General features: G+C 45.8%; 1 protein-coding gene across 1 annotated transcript in view; it reads left to right on the forward strand.

Moving 5' to 3' along the window:
• The first annotated feature begins 1,427 nt into the window (after positions 1-1,427).
• The window catches only part of NXN (nucleoredoxin), a 98,291-nt gene continuing 83,837 nt past the window's right edge, over positions 1,428-15,881 (forward strand). The window contains exon 1 of the mRNA XM_005298160.5: positions 1,428-1,857. Within this exon, the coding sequence (XP_005298217.1) occupies positions 1,540-1,857 (318 nt within the window). The 5' untranslated portion in view covers positions 1,428-1,539. The remainder of the gene's footprint in view (positions 1,858-15,881) is intronic.

Raw genomic sequence — 15,881 nt, forward strand, 5'->3', positions numbered from 1 at the left:
TACTTGCGTGAGTAATCCCATTTAATTCAATTGATCTATTGTCATGCTTAGAGGTTTTTCTGGTGGGACCAGAGTGCTCAGCACCTTGCAGAAGGGAACCCTGGGAGCGGAATAAGACAAATCAGGTTATTTCTTGATCTATGTTTCTAGTTAAAAGCAACAGAGGGTTGCATCTGAAGAAGTGAGGTTCTTACCCACGAAAGCTTATGCTCCCAATACTTCTGTTAGTCTTAAAGGTGCCACAGGACCCTCTGTTGCTTTTTACAGATTCAGACTAACATGGCTACCCCTCTGATGTTTCTAGTTAGTATTTTGGGGAAGATTCTTCCCTGATGCAATATGTCACAGCCCCATTTAAGTCAATTTTCACCAGTCCTGCAATGAGCTCTGTGCAAGCCCAGGGATCTGACTACAAGGATCAGACCTTGGATTACTACAAGAGAAGTAATTTTTCAAGCCCAGTTTGGATGTCATTGTTTACGCTTTGTTTCCATTTTGCATTTCTGCCAGATGGACAATATAATTCAATTACGTAAGTTTCACTTTTAGAGTCTTAGTACAACAGTGTTTGTTTTTGAAACACTGCAAGAGAGAAATATTTGTTTAAAAATCAAATGTTTTCATTGGAATTTATAAAGAAATTATGGAAACATTTCCTATTGCTGTTAGGCCTCGTGAAAGATTGGTAACCCACAATTTAAGTTTGGGGCCAAACTGAAGCTGCCTGTCCCTGGGAGAACAATACACAATGAGTAACCTGGCTGAGTTAACTTCCAGGTAATTTAAATGTGCATTCATGAGGGTTTGCCTAGTTGTTTGGCTCTTTCCTGACTACAATTTATATACATAAACATCTAAATTACTTAGTCGGGGCCCTGATCCTGCAAACACATATGTACGCGCTTAATTTTACTAGTGTGAGTAGTTTCAGTGGGATTGCTAATTGTAGTGAAGTTAAGCACATGCCCAAGTGTCTTTAGGATCAAGGCCCTAAACTTAACCATCTTTCAACAGGTCTGGCAGGGTGGGTGCATTTGCTCTCCAGCTGCAGGATCAGGGGTGGGTTTGGGGGAGTCGTGGCTGGCAGGATCCCCCGGGGTGGATGCGTTTGCTCTCCAGCTGCAGGATCAGGGGTGGGTTGGGGGTGCTGGGGCTGGCAGGATCCCCCGGGGTGGATGCGTTTGCTCTCCAGCTGCAGGATCAGGGGTGGGTTGGGGGTGCCGTGGCTGGCAGGATCCCGGGGGCGGGTTGGGGGTGCCGGGGCTGGCGGGATCCCCCCCGGGGGGGTGGGTGCCTTTGCTCTCCAGCTGCAGGGTTGGGCTGTGGGGTCCGTGACCGCCAGGCTCCGGGGGGCGGGCGGCCAGCAGCCCCTGCAGGCTCAGGGAGCCGCGGTCTCGGCTGTCCCGCGGCGGCGGGCCGTGCTGTGCGGCAGCGCCCCCTGCCGGGCAGGCCGGGCGCAGAGCAGGGCTCGGCTCCGCCGGCGCTGGCTGCGGCTCGCTCGGTGCGGGCGGAGCGGAGGCGGCCGGCGGCGCTGGGGGCATGGCGGGCGCGCTGGCGGAGGTGCTGGGCGAGGTGCTGGTGGCCCCGGACGGGGAGGAGGTGGCGGTAGCGGCGCTGGCCTCCCGCGGGGTCTCGCTGGTCGGGCTCTACTTCGGCTGCAGCCTGAGCGGCCCCTGCGCGCAGGTCGGCGCCAGCCTGGCCGCCTTCTACGGGCGCTTCAGGGGGGAGGCGGCCGGGGCCGGGGCGCAGCGGCTCGAGATCGTCTTCGTGTCGGCGGAGCAGGAGCAGCAGCAGTGGCAGGAGGCCGTGCGGGCCATGCCCTGGCTGGCGCTGCCCTTCGCCGACAAGCGCCGCAAGGTGAGAGCGCCCGGGCGGGGAACCGGGCACCGGCCGGGGGGGGGAGCTGAGGCGAGGGGGGGACCGGGCACGGGCCGGGGGGGGGAGCTGAGGCGAGGGGGGGACCGGGCACCGGCCGGGGGGGGGGGGTGAGGCGAGGGGGGGACCGGGCACGGGCCGGGGGGGGGGGGGCTGAGGCGAGGGGGGGGACCGGGCACCGGCCGGGGGGGGGGGGAGCTGAGGCGAGGGGGGGGACCGGGCACCGGCCGGGGGGGGGGGTGAGGCGAGGGGGGGACCGGGCACGGGCCGGGGGGGGGCTGAGGCGAGGGGGGGACCGGGCACGGGCCGGGGGGGGGGCTGAGGCGAGGGGGGGACCGGGCACCGGCCGGGGGGGGGGGAGCTGAGGCGGGGGGGGGAGCTGAGGCGAGGGGGGACCGGGCACCGGCCGGGGGGGGGCTGAGGCGAGGGGGGGACCGGGCACCGGCTGGGGGGGGGGGAGCTGAGGCGGGGAGGGGAGCTGAGGCGAGGGGGGGACCGGGCACCGGCCGGGGGGGGGCTGAGGCGAGGGGGGGACCGGGCACCGGCCGGGGGGGGGGGAGCTGAGGCGAGGGGGGGACCGGGCACCGGCCGGGGGGGGGACCGGGCACCGGCCGGGGGGGGGGGGGGCGCTGAGGCGAGGGGGGACGATCCTGAGGAGGGAGGGTGGCGGCGAGGGGGCCCCGGCCGGGCGGGGGGCCCTGAGGAGGGGGGGGGACCGGGCTGGGGCCGTGAGGGGAGACCGAGCACTGGCGGGGGGGGGGGCCGCAGAGGCCCAGGGACCCCGAGGAAGAAGGGGGGGTGGCTGCCAGGGGAAGGGGGTTGGGGGCGAGGGGAGCCGGGGCTGACGCCGCCTGTCGGGGAGCAGCCCCGGGGCGAGCGAGCAGCCGGCTCCCAGCGGGGGCAGCGGCCCGAGCTCTGTCGGGAGCCGGGTCTCTGTGGGGCTCGTGCTGCCCTGAGGGGACCCCCGCGGCTCCTCCTGCCCCTTGGCCCGGCAGCAGCCGCTCTTTGGGGTCCCCGTTGTGCGGAGCCTGGCCCGGTCGCCGCGGCTGGGGGACCCGCAGAGCCCCGTCCAGGTGGGGCTGCAGCATCCTGCGAGCAGGTGCCCTGTCCTGTCCTGTCCCCCTCCCAGGGGTGCAGTCCGGGCAACCCCCTGCATAGGAGCTGGGAGCCGGCCCTGGACCCTGGCATGCCCGGGGGGGCAGCTGGCTGTTGGGAGAGCTGGTGGGGGAGAAGAGAAGTCTCTGTCCTTCCTGGTTTACTCCAGATGTGGATGGGCCGCTTGGGGGAACGGCTGGGGGGCTGGGCACTTGGACAAAGCTCCCTCCTAGTTTTGGCTGCATCTGCTTTCGGGACAGTTGCAAATGTGACACCACCATAATGATCTATGGGAGTTGCCTGCTTTAAACTGAGGGATGTAGAAGGTTCACATCTATCTATGTGGGATTTCAGGAAGGGATCCTTTCTTTGTTTCCCTTTGTACATGGACGTGGCAGGAGGAGGGTAGGGTGATGGAGTGATTTCAATGCCACGGGGGTGACGTGGGGATGCAGTGCTGCATCCCTCAAAAGCCCCTCTTGTTAAAGGAAAATGGAACTCGCGTATAAAACCGCAGTTAATGTTTTGCATCCCTACCGTCTTAATGCTGGAAAATCACTGCGCTGAAAAACATAGCATACGATTTCAGTATGGTCAGTAGAACATCCCACAGCATTTAGTGGGTGAGAGACGCATCTGAAGTGTAAAATAATATTTACTAAACTCCCAGTTTGTAGGGTTTGAATTTGTGGCTGCAGACAAATTGTTCTAAACGTCTAGTCAGTAAAACTGGTTGACACGCTCATAGTCGTAACCCTAGAGTAATCATCTGAATGAGTTAGTTGTAAGGTTAGACAATGTTTAAAATTGCCCATCACTTTGGCACAGGGTTGCTCTTCAGACTCTGGGCTTGTCTATACACAGTAATCACCACTTTAAGATATGATTTCAACCTGATATAGCTAAACTGATGTCAGAGGCTATGTGGGTACTCTTGGTTTAGTTTAAACCAGACTTATTTGGCCTTAGCTGAAGTTGATTAGAAACAGGTCTCAGCTAACCTGAAATAAGAATGTCCACATGAGGGATTGCACTGGTTAAAGTAAATTGGTGCATGTTTCTGTGTAGAGAAGGCCTTGGATAAGTCACTGATAGGTGGGAATTACTAATGCATGTGTATAATATTTCACAGTTTCAAAGTACTGGCGGTTGTTGGTTTGTGTTGGCTTTTATGATCCTTCTAGAAGAAATAAGTCAAGGTTAGATGGTGTGTAAAAAAAGGAATGTTTTTATGTTTTTTAATATCAAGGCCTACTGTTGATTTTGCTGTGTTTAAATCAGATGTCAACTTATAAGCCATATCTAGGAGGGATGTGTAAATAATGTTTTATCAAATTGCATATATGTGAAAAAATAAAATCCACTGCCCTTCATTAGGGGAGTGGGACAGAATCTTTGCTTGCCCTTCATTAGGGGAGTGGGACAGAATCTTTGCTTGCACCGAATGTTTGTTTTTCATATATAAGCAAAAAGTAAACTTTCCATAAGTGGTGTGGAAAGGGGAAAGGGGGGAATTATGGTGTGGGTGTTTGGAGTTAGAAAAGTCATTATATAAAAATGGTATTTTCTTGATAAACATCTTAGTTCCTGGCTGTGTTTGCCAGTGAAGTGAGCAGATATAATTTAGTATTAAAAATCCAAGCCCCAGACCTGGAATTTGAGGCACATTGGCAAACAGTGGCACCTAGATGGGGTAAATTGACTTCACTGGGGTTCTATGCAGGTTTAAAGGATCTGATTGCAGGACTGGGCCCTTGGTTATTGTTAGTTTTACAGAGCCAATTCAGCTCCAGGGATGTGAGTGGGATTCTAGCCTGCATTATGAATTATCAACAAAAACATCAGCTGGATTCAAATGGCGCTATTAATTACCACTGTTTATTTAAGTGTGGATGAAATACTTGATGCTGTCCAAGATGCAGACAGTCCGTATCCCAAGCAGTTTAATCTAAAAGACAGACAACGATCAGACAATAAAACACTGACAGACCCAGAGGCTGGAGTTTGTGAGAGGCAGAATGGCCAAGACTGGATTTGAAGATTCTGGTTTGAGTATGCAGCACTGGCAGATAAGAAAATTTGCTCTTTACAAAGCTAAAAATAATATGCTCTGAAAGCCATTGAGAGCAAATGAATAAGGAGCCCTGCAGTGTCGTTTTTAGGCATCTTTTTAGAATATAACTACACCTGAGTATCTGAAAGTGATGGTTACTTCTGTACCCTGTGATGAGAGGCTCCTCTACAACAGTGGTTGTTTACTCTTTACAGAAGAAAAAAATAATTTTGTTCTCTTTGGAATGGGAGCGGGTTCCCAATTGAAGACTTCCAGCTGGGCTTTGATTAAAATTCTTACCTATAAATTCCAGATTGGCCTGAGCTGCAAGGCATCCAATCCAGATTTCAAACCTCTTAAAGGTGTTTGTCTCCAGGGTTGAAGTTCAGTGTTTGGATTCAGAAGCCCTCTGTCACCATGCAACCAGACAGCCCTCTTCTATCTCCGCTAAGGGTCTTTGAATTCCACACTGGCTGGAATTCTTTAGGTGAAAGCTTCATTGTAAAGAGACAGTCCGGTGGAGTCTGGGTTGCAAGTCTGATGCCCTCTTCCCAAATATAATTTTATGCGTGTTGGGACCTAGAATTCTGAATTGCGCTCATCTGCTGTTGAACTTGTCACTAAGGTCCTGATCCAGCAAATGGATAGACAACAGGCTTAACGTGATGACCTGGGTAGTCCCATTGAAGTCCTCAGTTCTTGCATGTTGAAGTCAGGGGAGCTACTTGTGCTTAAAGCTAAGCCTGTGTGTGTGTGTGTGTGTGTGTGTGTGTGTGTGCGCGTGCAGGATCACGGCCTTCTTTAACAAGATGGAGTGGGAGGGCAGCTTCATCCTTTAGAGAAACTGAAGTTCCAATTCCCATTCCAATTTTTGAAAAGTTATCTCTAGCATCAGCTTTTCCAGGCAGTTTTCAGCTCCTCTTCCTATTGGTGCATGAGAGGAAGATGGTTCCAATTAGTAGCTGGCATTTCCCTACAGAAAACTGAGAATTTTTAGCTGGTGGGAATTACATCTGGCATATTTTCTTTAAAAACACAACAACAATTCCCCTTTAATATATTTAGATTGTGGGGGAGCTGTAAAAGTGGGAGGTGGCATTGACTTGCCCTCCCATCTCTTAGATTGTGAGAAAACATTAAATAAAAAGATTACTGGATATGAAAATCTTACCCCAAGAAACCCTGAGCTATTCTGGCTTGTCTTTGTGTGGCATGTGAAGTAATTGAAGCTTGTGCTGTATATTTTCAAAACTAAACAGATGTGATGTAGCTTTGGAGAAAGTTTAATCTATGGCTAACGGAGAACGTACTTGTAAGTTATAAGGGCAATTATGACAGGATATAAAATTTCTAAACAGCAGATTTATAACCTCTAGTTCAGATGGTTAAAAGTTTCCTGGTCTAATAGGCGGGTTTTTAAATAGTAGGTTTAATGATGTGACTCATCCAGAAATGCACAAACTTTCTGTTTTTCTCATAAGTACCATTTATTACAGGGGCCCGATTCTACACCAGTGGGAGCTGAGGGCACTTAGCATGTGTGCAGCACCTTGCAGGCCCTAATTTTGTTAGAAAATGTATAGTCCCATGGCATCTGGATGCCCCAACAGAGATAAGGACCCATTGTGCTAGAGGCTGTACGAACATGCAGAATGAGACAACTGCCCCAGAGAGGTGTCTAGGCTTGGCAGACAAAGATAATTTTACAAATGTGGAACAGAGGCGCAGAGAGATTGTGACTTGGTGAAGGTCATATAGGGTATGTGTGGCAGAACTGGGAATTGAACCTGGATCCTCGGAGTCACAGTCTAGTGCCTTAGACCTGAGTCTATCCTCTTTATGAGTAGTTGACTCAACTGCCAAGATTGTAAGGTCTTCGGGGCAGAGACTATGTCTTGTTCTGTAAAGCCTGTAGCACAGTTTCAGCTGCTCACAACAAATAATAGAACAGCTAGGGTCCTGGTTTTGTGTTCGTTAGAGAGATATCTAGGGTCCTTTCTGAACACCCAGGGTGGACTCATTATACCAGTACTAGTATTGCTACAGAGATGGGTCCATGTAAACGTGCAGAGTAATTATCATTACATTTTGATCATTGCTCAGTGGGAGAAGAAAATAGTTGTGGTAAAACAAGTTTTTTAAAACATTTCAAAAGATCAGTGCGAAGTTCTGTCTTACTCTTACATTTAAATGAGATCAGGATCAGACCTTGTTTGGTATGTGTACTGAAGCCGATGTGTTCACCAGCACTATCCATGTTGACTATTAACCAACAGTGTTCGTTTAGACCTATATACATATGGAATTAGAATGTGCTAGCTGGAAGAATCTTGTGCCTTGTAGTGAGCTTGGCAGAGATACAGAAGATGCAAAATTTTCTTTTTAAAGTTATTGTTATTGGAAGGAAAATGCTGAAGGGGTTTTGTTTTTTGGATTTTTAAGTACAAAAGAAACATGAAAATCCAAAGGGGCGGCAACCAGTGGTGAGTTTGTTTTTCTGTTTTGTATTTTCTGTAAAGAGCTTAGTGTATTTGTTGGTGCCATAAAATAATAATAAATAACGATTGTAAGGATAAAATAGTACTTGTGCAGTATGCCAGACAATATGACTGATCTCACATAGGACAGGCTGTTGCATAGAATGGACAGTTCTTAAGGAAAAGAAATGGGGCTAAATGTGTGTGTTTTGATCCATCCAAGTTGGGTGGTTGGTAATGACTGTGCAACACACTGATGGTTCTGGATGTTTACCGCTTATAAATTTAAACAGCTGATCTGTCTTGGGTACTTATCCAACCCCTGTAACAGAGCATCTACACAATCTTTAATCCTCACAAAATGTTAATGTTATCACAACGCCCTGGTGGGGAAGTAGCATTATCTCATTTTACAGATAGGGAACTGAGTCACAGAGAGACAAGTTAGTTGCCCAAGGTTACATGGAAAGTTTGAAGTGGAGCAGGGACTTGAATTTGCATCTCCCAAGTCCTAGGCTAGCGCCCTATGCATTGGGCCATCCTTCCTTTCATCAAACTAAGGAAGTCCTACAGCTGCCAGCTGTAACATTTATAATCCTCTGAAATCAGTTATGTTCTTATGTGAAACTTCTGGATTAACTGTAACTGGAACAAGCCACTTTAACTATGACTAGGTGAATATTCCACCCCATGTCGCTAAGGTTATTCTATAGCAGCCATCACCCTAATTACTTAGGGTGCATCTGGCAACATTCTAAACAGAACCCAGAAATTGCGTTGGGTTCTTTTTTCTCGACAGTAACCGTTGCTGCCTGTCCTTGGGATAATTGGAATAATACCAGTTTAATACCAGTAGGTCTTGTACAGATGTTACATAGTGGCACATGCATTATCTAACCCTTTACACCCCCACCCCACCTCCAAATAAACAAAGCTGGACAATATGGCTGAAATATTTGACAGTGAATGAATTTTCTCTCATCTTAAAAAAATGTTGAGTGCACAGAAGAGATTGCTCCTCCCACCATAAATTCCTGACGCATCATTAATAAATATTGCAAACCTCACTCCGCCCAGCACTAGAATTCCTACAGCCCCAAAATCAAGACATAATCTCAACCTTGTGTTATTGGTAGAAGTGGCATGATCGGTATCTAGGATACCAGGCACTCTTCTTTTACTACCACAATAATTTGATAATGCTAATGCTGTGGTTACCAAGGATATAACAATTGGTGGTACTTGCAGCAACAAACTGAATTTGAATAACGTCAATATATAGCAATCATTGTCTTTCAAGCAGGAGATGTAAGGGTGCAATGGAAATCAGCAAACGTCTGGACATCGGAAGACCTTTTGATTAAGGATGGGATTACGCCTCATTCTGAGCCATGGAATGTGATATTGTGGGTTTTCTCATGAATAAAACCATTATGTGCTTTGTGTGATTTTAATAGATATCCTCCAGTTAAGCTGTTCAGGCCTGGTTTTGGATAGCTGTCGGCAGCTGTTGCTAATTGATTTGCCTTCTGATAATGATTGGAGCTGCTCAGTGGAACATAGGAGAGAGATGTTGGTCTGTGTCTTTGTTTTTATTTAGGGGTTTTGGTTTAACATCACTCTGTTATCTGTTTGCATAAACAGCTGCTGAGTTTTGGAGGGTTGGTTTACAAACAGCCTTAATTTCCCACTGTCATACAAGGCATTGAGAGCCTCCAGTAATGTAAATGTTTCCCACACAGGTACATCTGTAAGTGTGCACTCATGACTGGACAACATCCTCCCAACTACTCCACCTTCATCAGCCCGTCCTTCATATCAAGAGTCTCACCTCTTTAGGTGGAGCAGCAGGAAGTCTGGTATGGCAAGGACCATGGTGTGTTAGCAGGCAGGAAGTGGCTGAGGGTCAGGGGTTCTCTCTGGAGAGGGAGCTAGGATGGTGACTGTGAGGTGTGGCATCACAGCAGGATGTATCTTCGCACATCACCTATGTTGTTCCTCTTAGAATGTTGGTCATGTACGCCATTGAGTAAATGTATACCCCTCATCCTTTAATATGTAGCTTAGGTGCTGAAGGGTAGAAAGAAGTGGGTGTGTAGTGGGAAAAACAACTAATTAGGGTGTAAATGAATGTGTTTTGGGTGGGAGGGTGTCCCTTATCTTCCCCTCGTCTTACTTGCTTTTTCTGCTACACCCCACCCCCCTTTCTTGCATTGTTGGATTGCAAGTTACACTTATTTTGCATGTCCACTGGATGCTAAAGAAAGAGGTGTAAATTTTACATGCTTTGCCACTTGTTTACTGATCACCTTACTCCATATTTATGTGTCTGCTAGAACTTTACCCAGATTTTTCCATGGGGGCTGCACCGGCTTAACCTGTGTTCAATTAAAAAACAAGAATTTAAACAGCAACTCTTAGTTCTAATGGAACATCTGCAAGTGTTTAATGACAATTGATGTGGTGTCATCTGAATGTTGAGTTGTGGGTGCTGCGCGAGGAGGAATCTCTTCAGTGAAGTGCTTAATCTTTACACATACGGAAATGAAACATTATTAAAGATGCTCCCAGTGGGCACACAGGGTCCTGAGGATTGGATCTTGTTTGCCTGGGTTTTATTTTTCCCTTCTGTTAGTATGAAAATGGGGCCTCTCTTAATGTGGTCTGTGGCCAAGAGGAAAACAGTCTCTTTTCTGTTTTAAAGAAAAGAAATTTAAACTTGTGTGCCCTAAGGCGAGGGAAAGGAACTCATTCTTGTTCTTTGTCATGACCGGAGTGATACAATAAGGCTAATAGTGTAATCTGCCACTAACTCTGGAACATGCATGCTGTGCTTTAGGGACACCATTCGTGGCATATTAATAGAGGCTCACTGTTGAGGTCAGTAGATAAGAAATGTGACCTACTTCTCTTACACATTTGCAAATGTCTCTCCACAACATCTTTTACAACAAATATCTTTTCACTACTTCCGTGGGTTTTTTCTTCCTTCTTCCCAAAGCAAATTAAAAAAACAACATCATCATCTGTGCAAGAAGGCTATCCATCATATGAGAAATCCTACAATAACAAACGGATGCAACAATTCAGGATTCATAAGACAACTGGTGTGCAAAGCCTGGCAATAGTGAGCCACCCTCTCATAACAAGCCAGTGAGTGCCTAGCTGTGTGCGCGTGAGCAGTCATGTGCAAGTTAGCAGTCACGTGTGGTAGAGACAGATTCCAGTGTCAAGACAAAGGGTGGAGTTTTATAAACAATAGTTAAATCAAGGTTTATACAGTTATGAAAAATAGAACCGTTTTCAGTATAAACCATGATTTTCAGAGGCTTATAACTTTGTCATTTGAAATCACATCTGGCCGAGATCAGGGGAGCAAGCGGTCAGTCCAGATGTAGGATTTGTCTTTAACAAAAGATTTCATAAATCTTTTAAGCAGCTTTTGAGTTTCAAAGTCACACACACACACACAGTTGCTCTCAGCTGCTGTCTGACTTGCTATTTTTGGTGGGGGGCAGAGCGGCTGTAAAATTTTTGGATCTTGGAGATGTATATTTTAAAATACTGGTCCTTTCATGGCATGAGGACATCCCAGTGAATGACATGGTGGTAGCAGCACCAGCAGATTGTTGTTGTTGTTGTTGTTGTTGCTTTGTTACTCAGTGATTCCGAAACTGAGAAATGGGTGATGTATGAAGGCAGCCAAAAGATGCCTATGTACTGTTTTTTATTGTGACATTTTAATCCAGATGTGGAGATGACAAAACACATTTTTTTTAAAATGCAAAGTTGGTGATTTTGTTTGGTTTTCTGTTTGTAGATCTCAACATCTCAATTTTATTATTTAAAAAGAAATCATAAGTAATTGGAACAGAACTCTCCTCAGAAATAGCCTGTTAAGGGACCAATGTGAATATTTATTTGAGGAAGAGTTTAACTTTACTGAAAAAATACAAAATGTGAAATTTTTCTCTTCTACATAGTTCTATAGACAAACACAACAGTGAACATTAAATTGAGATTGGCGACGTTTTGACCATGGAAAAGTTATTTAGTATTTCCACATCAGGAGGACAGCAACAGAGCCAAAACATTTTCTAATCCCTGTGTTTGTTGTTGCTGTTTTTCTGAATTACTTCTGAGTACAGTTTTTATAAACCCATATAGTGACATTGCATTGGTTTATCACAGTTTATTCCCATGCAATTATTCCTGCAATTAAATCCTATCAAGTGTCCACCGGTATGGATTTGGTTGCAGGATAAGGGCCTATGGATGAAATCTGGGTCCCACTGAAATCAATAGCAAAAATCCATACTGACTTTAATGGGGCCGGGATTTCACCCTATATCCGCCATATGCTGCTTTACTACCCAGAGGCAAAACTCTACCTTAAATATCTTGCCTACATGCTGGCGCTGCGTTGTTTTCCTCCAGTAGGCTATCAGAGAATATAGGGCCCAATCTAAAAGCCACCCATACTCCATCTATGATGAAATAATAAGCATGCTCTCTGGTCCATAACTGGTAAGAAATAATGGAACTTTAACTACTGTTACCCACAATCAAGTCTTGTAATGGAACCTATGGCTTCTGTGGCATTTGGGATGAAAGCTGGCATACATTTTGTATTGCCTTTGGGTCGTGACTTTTAAACTATAGCCCTCAGGTTTTGAGCAATTTTAATGCGAAATTCAGCAGATTTTCTCTCTTATTTTAAACACTTGAGACAAATATCTAATGTTACCACCTGTAGTACTGAGAGAGCTCCCACAAAGTGTTTCATTGTTAGCAGACACCAGTTATGAGAGAATCAAGGAATTTTCTGCATTTCAGTATTTTGATGCTTCCTCTTGAACAGGCTTTTAATGTTGTAAAGCAGACTATGGTAAGGTTAGCTAGCCCTGTTTGGGTAGGGTTTCACTTCTTTTGCGTTTCATCTGGGTGAAATTCTGTACTTTGGATTCTTGTTTTTCAGCAAAGTCCTCAGCATGAAACTGGGGTATGGTTTTAATCTATGTAGTCAGAAGATACTGCATTTTTTTTAGTGTGATCAGATCAGGACAGCTCCTTCCCCCCAGATCAAGACAGCTTCAGCATAACACTCATCTGTTACTCATTGCTAAAGTTTTGATGTGAAATCTAAAGACATGGGCAAACTGAAACGCTTTCAGAGGGTAAATGTGATGTGGCTAGCTGAACTCTGAATTCAAAAGTGTGTTTGACCAACGCTTGTCAGTGCATTTTGGATAGTTAGAATTTCTCTTGTGTGTGAGACACATGTTCTCTTTCTCTCTTTCTCTCTCTCTCTTACAACTCCACACTCTCACCCTCACACCCACACGTTGTTCTGGACCAAAGTTCCAAGGAAAATATTCCAAAGTGATTTAATTACTCTTCAAAATGCAACTTTGTCTCCTGTCAGCTGTGTGGATTTATGTTTGCTGCTTTGATTTGGCAGTTAATGGTTTGTCATTCTTTTAAACCGCTTACACGCTACGGGAATCTGTGATTTTGATGCTTTACAAAGTAGAGATGTTGAATTAACTGCAGCTTTGAACTCTCCAAGGATAATTTCAGACCTCCTGCTTTCAGTGGGTAACAAACTGACTGCTGAGCTTTCAGGTTAGATTAAATATTGAATAACTAAGACTTTATAGTTTGCTTTTTTTAACGAGTTCCATAACACATTACAGTACAATGGAATGGATCTTTGAAATTTTGATTGAAATGTTTGTTCTCTAGATCAGTGGGTGTCTTTGTCTTAATGCCATCTCAACATGAGAATAATTAGGATGGAAAGTAGACAAACTAGAGTGATTTCAAATATTGTAAAACTAGTTGAAATTATTATCATTATTATTATTTTTGTCTTGAGTTCTTTCTTTTGGAATAGATTGCATTAACCAGCATTAAAGTTTTGTACTACTTTAATCAGAGTGTCTCTGATCTGTACAAACTTCAGTAACATCTCATAGCTTTCTGTGAGGTAGGTATTATTACAGCCATTTCACTGAGGAGTAACCTGAGGCACAGAGAGCTAAGGGATATGCCTACGGTCACACAAGTCCATGACATTGCAGATAATAGAACTCTACCTCAAAAACCCTATATTTTAAATAGACAAGACTGATACAGGGAAATCAAGTGACTCAAGATCACACAGAGAATCTGTTGGGAAATCTGGATTCAGTTCCCAGTTCTGGACTGGGACTTTCCAGTTCAGAGCCAAAACTACAACATTATCCTTCACTTCTGGTTTGTTCATTTCCTGGGAAATGAGGCACAGGTATTGGTGTCAGCAGTCCTCCTTAGCTAGATAGTTTTCGTGCAGGGCATCCCTTGGTTGCTTTTGTGATGGGTGCTGTGGGGAACATTAGGAGTCCTGAAACCAGATCTTTAAAGAGCATGGGAAAACCTGTCGAGAGACAAACTGATTGAGAATTAGAGAACAAGACCAGATAGTGCCATTTGGTGAGTGCTGAAGTGTGGGGGAACTTCTTAATGCTCCAAGAATATCATGCAGTTTGCTATAATACAACTTCTTTTTTGTGCTATATCTTCCAGCTGCCTCTCCAAACACTTTAGAGGCAGATAACACAGTTGCAGAGTTGAAACAATAGCAGAGGAACTAAAGAGGTGTGGCAACGGAGACTCTGAGAAATGAGCTGACGAGTTGATGAGGTGGAGAAAAAGACATAAACATACTAAATTCACTAATGGCAGAGAAGAGGGGTTAATGAGTAATGCATATGGATGTACCTCCACTGCAGTGTGAATATCCTGCGTGTTTGCCCAACTATAAAATAGTTGCACTTCCTGAGATCTGCCTCAGATTTCCTAAGGAAATGTAATGTCTTACTGTACAGTACAGAGGATTAAAAAGATGCAGAAATGACTGCTAAATACTTTCATGTCTGTCTTAAAACACTGTGAACAGTTGAAACCAATTTAAGATGTTGAGAATTTGTGGTCTGATCTCAGAATTACTTGTTCTCATTCCGATTGCATCAGGACAAAAGGCTGAGATTTTGCAATGCTCTAGTCTGACCTCCTGCTGGGAATACAGTTTGCAGCCCTGGTCTCAAAACAAACACTCTCGGAGCCTCTGAAGACGAATACGTACAGCAGAATGCAAGAGAATGCTGCCTCTCGGCCTGAGCTGTAGAAGCGTGAATTTTAAAAAGGACCATAGATTGTAAATTTAGGAGGAGAGGAGCTGATTAAGAAACCCAAAGCCCCAAATGATGTTGTGTAGATGATATGGGCCAAAATAACTGCAGCAACCACAAACTATGCTTCCAGCCCAATTAGAGCGGTAGGAGGGGATCGGAAGTGCATAAGTGGAATCTCAGAGAAGCAAATTGAGGACAGAACAGACCTTGAAGTGCTCACTCCAAAGCTGAATGAATGCCTGGAATGAGGGATTGGGAAGGTTACCGGAGAGCTCGGAAAACATCTCTGTCACCCTGGGAAGAGTGCATAGATGTGAATGTCAGATGGGGGGACTAAGTAGGGTGGGTGGGGGGCTAGTTTGAAAAGGAAGAGTTTGTTCCGTGTATGTTCTGTTAGTGAAGTTCTGATAATGGAGCACAAGTTGAGCTACCCTGCATCCTATGTCAGCTTGACCTACAGAGAAAGAACACTCCACTGAGTTCCCTGGAAATGTTTTTCTGCCTTTTAAAACTGTGACTAACCCTGACCTTACAATATTTCAGTGTGGAACCAGAGTTCAGAGGTCCCCGTTTAAAAATCATTTGCCAAACCCATTTTTTTTCCTGTTCTACATGCAGAGGAAAATGGTGGCATCATGAGATCTTAGTGTGTGGTAGCTGTTGGCAAATGGCAGCATTATGGAGACCGCTGTGGGTCTGACTCCTTCCACAGATGATGAGCATGAGATGGGGTTGACAGCAGGAATGTGGGAGTCAAAGGATCTTCCCAGGGAGAGGATTAGAACTGGGTTGGGTTTGACAGCTGGAAAAGGGACTCTCTGTGTCATGTTTTCAATGCAAGAATGTAAGAGTTGGGTGAGATTTAGAAAGGTAATTTTTCTTTTAATTGAGGGAGGAATAATGCAACTGGTCCAAACTGCAATTGCACAAGCAAGCTAGAGAGAGAGAAAAATTCTAGTTGTGTCTCGATCCAAAGAGACTTCACCAGAAGCACAAAGTTGCACCCAATACATCATCAGTATAAACTCTGCTCGCACTGCACCCTAGACAAATGAGATTAATCTCACCCATGAATCTAAAACCCATGTACAGTGTATTAGGGTCTCACCCCAAAGTCCAATTCCAGCAGAGCTGTGGGAGCCTCTTGGAAGGAGCATGAAATCTGTTATAGCCGATGCTGATGATCTAGTGACAAATCCAGGCTGC

Source organism: Chrysemys picta, chromosome 19 (assembly GCF_011386835.1).
Source record: "Chrysemys picta bellii isolate R12L10 chromosome 19, ASM1138683v2, whole genome shotgun sequence".
Lineage (NCBI taxonomy): Eukaryota > Metazoa > Chordata > Testudines > Emydidae > Chrysemys > Chrysemys picta.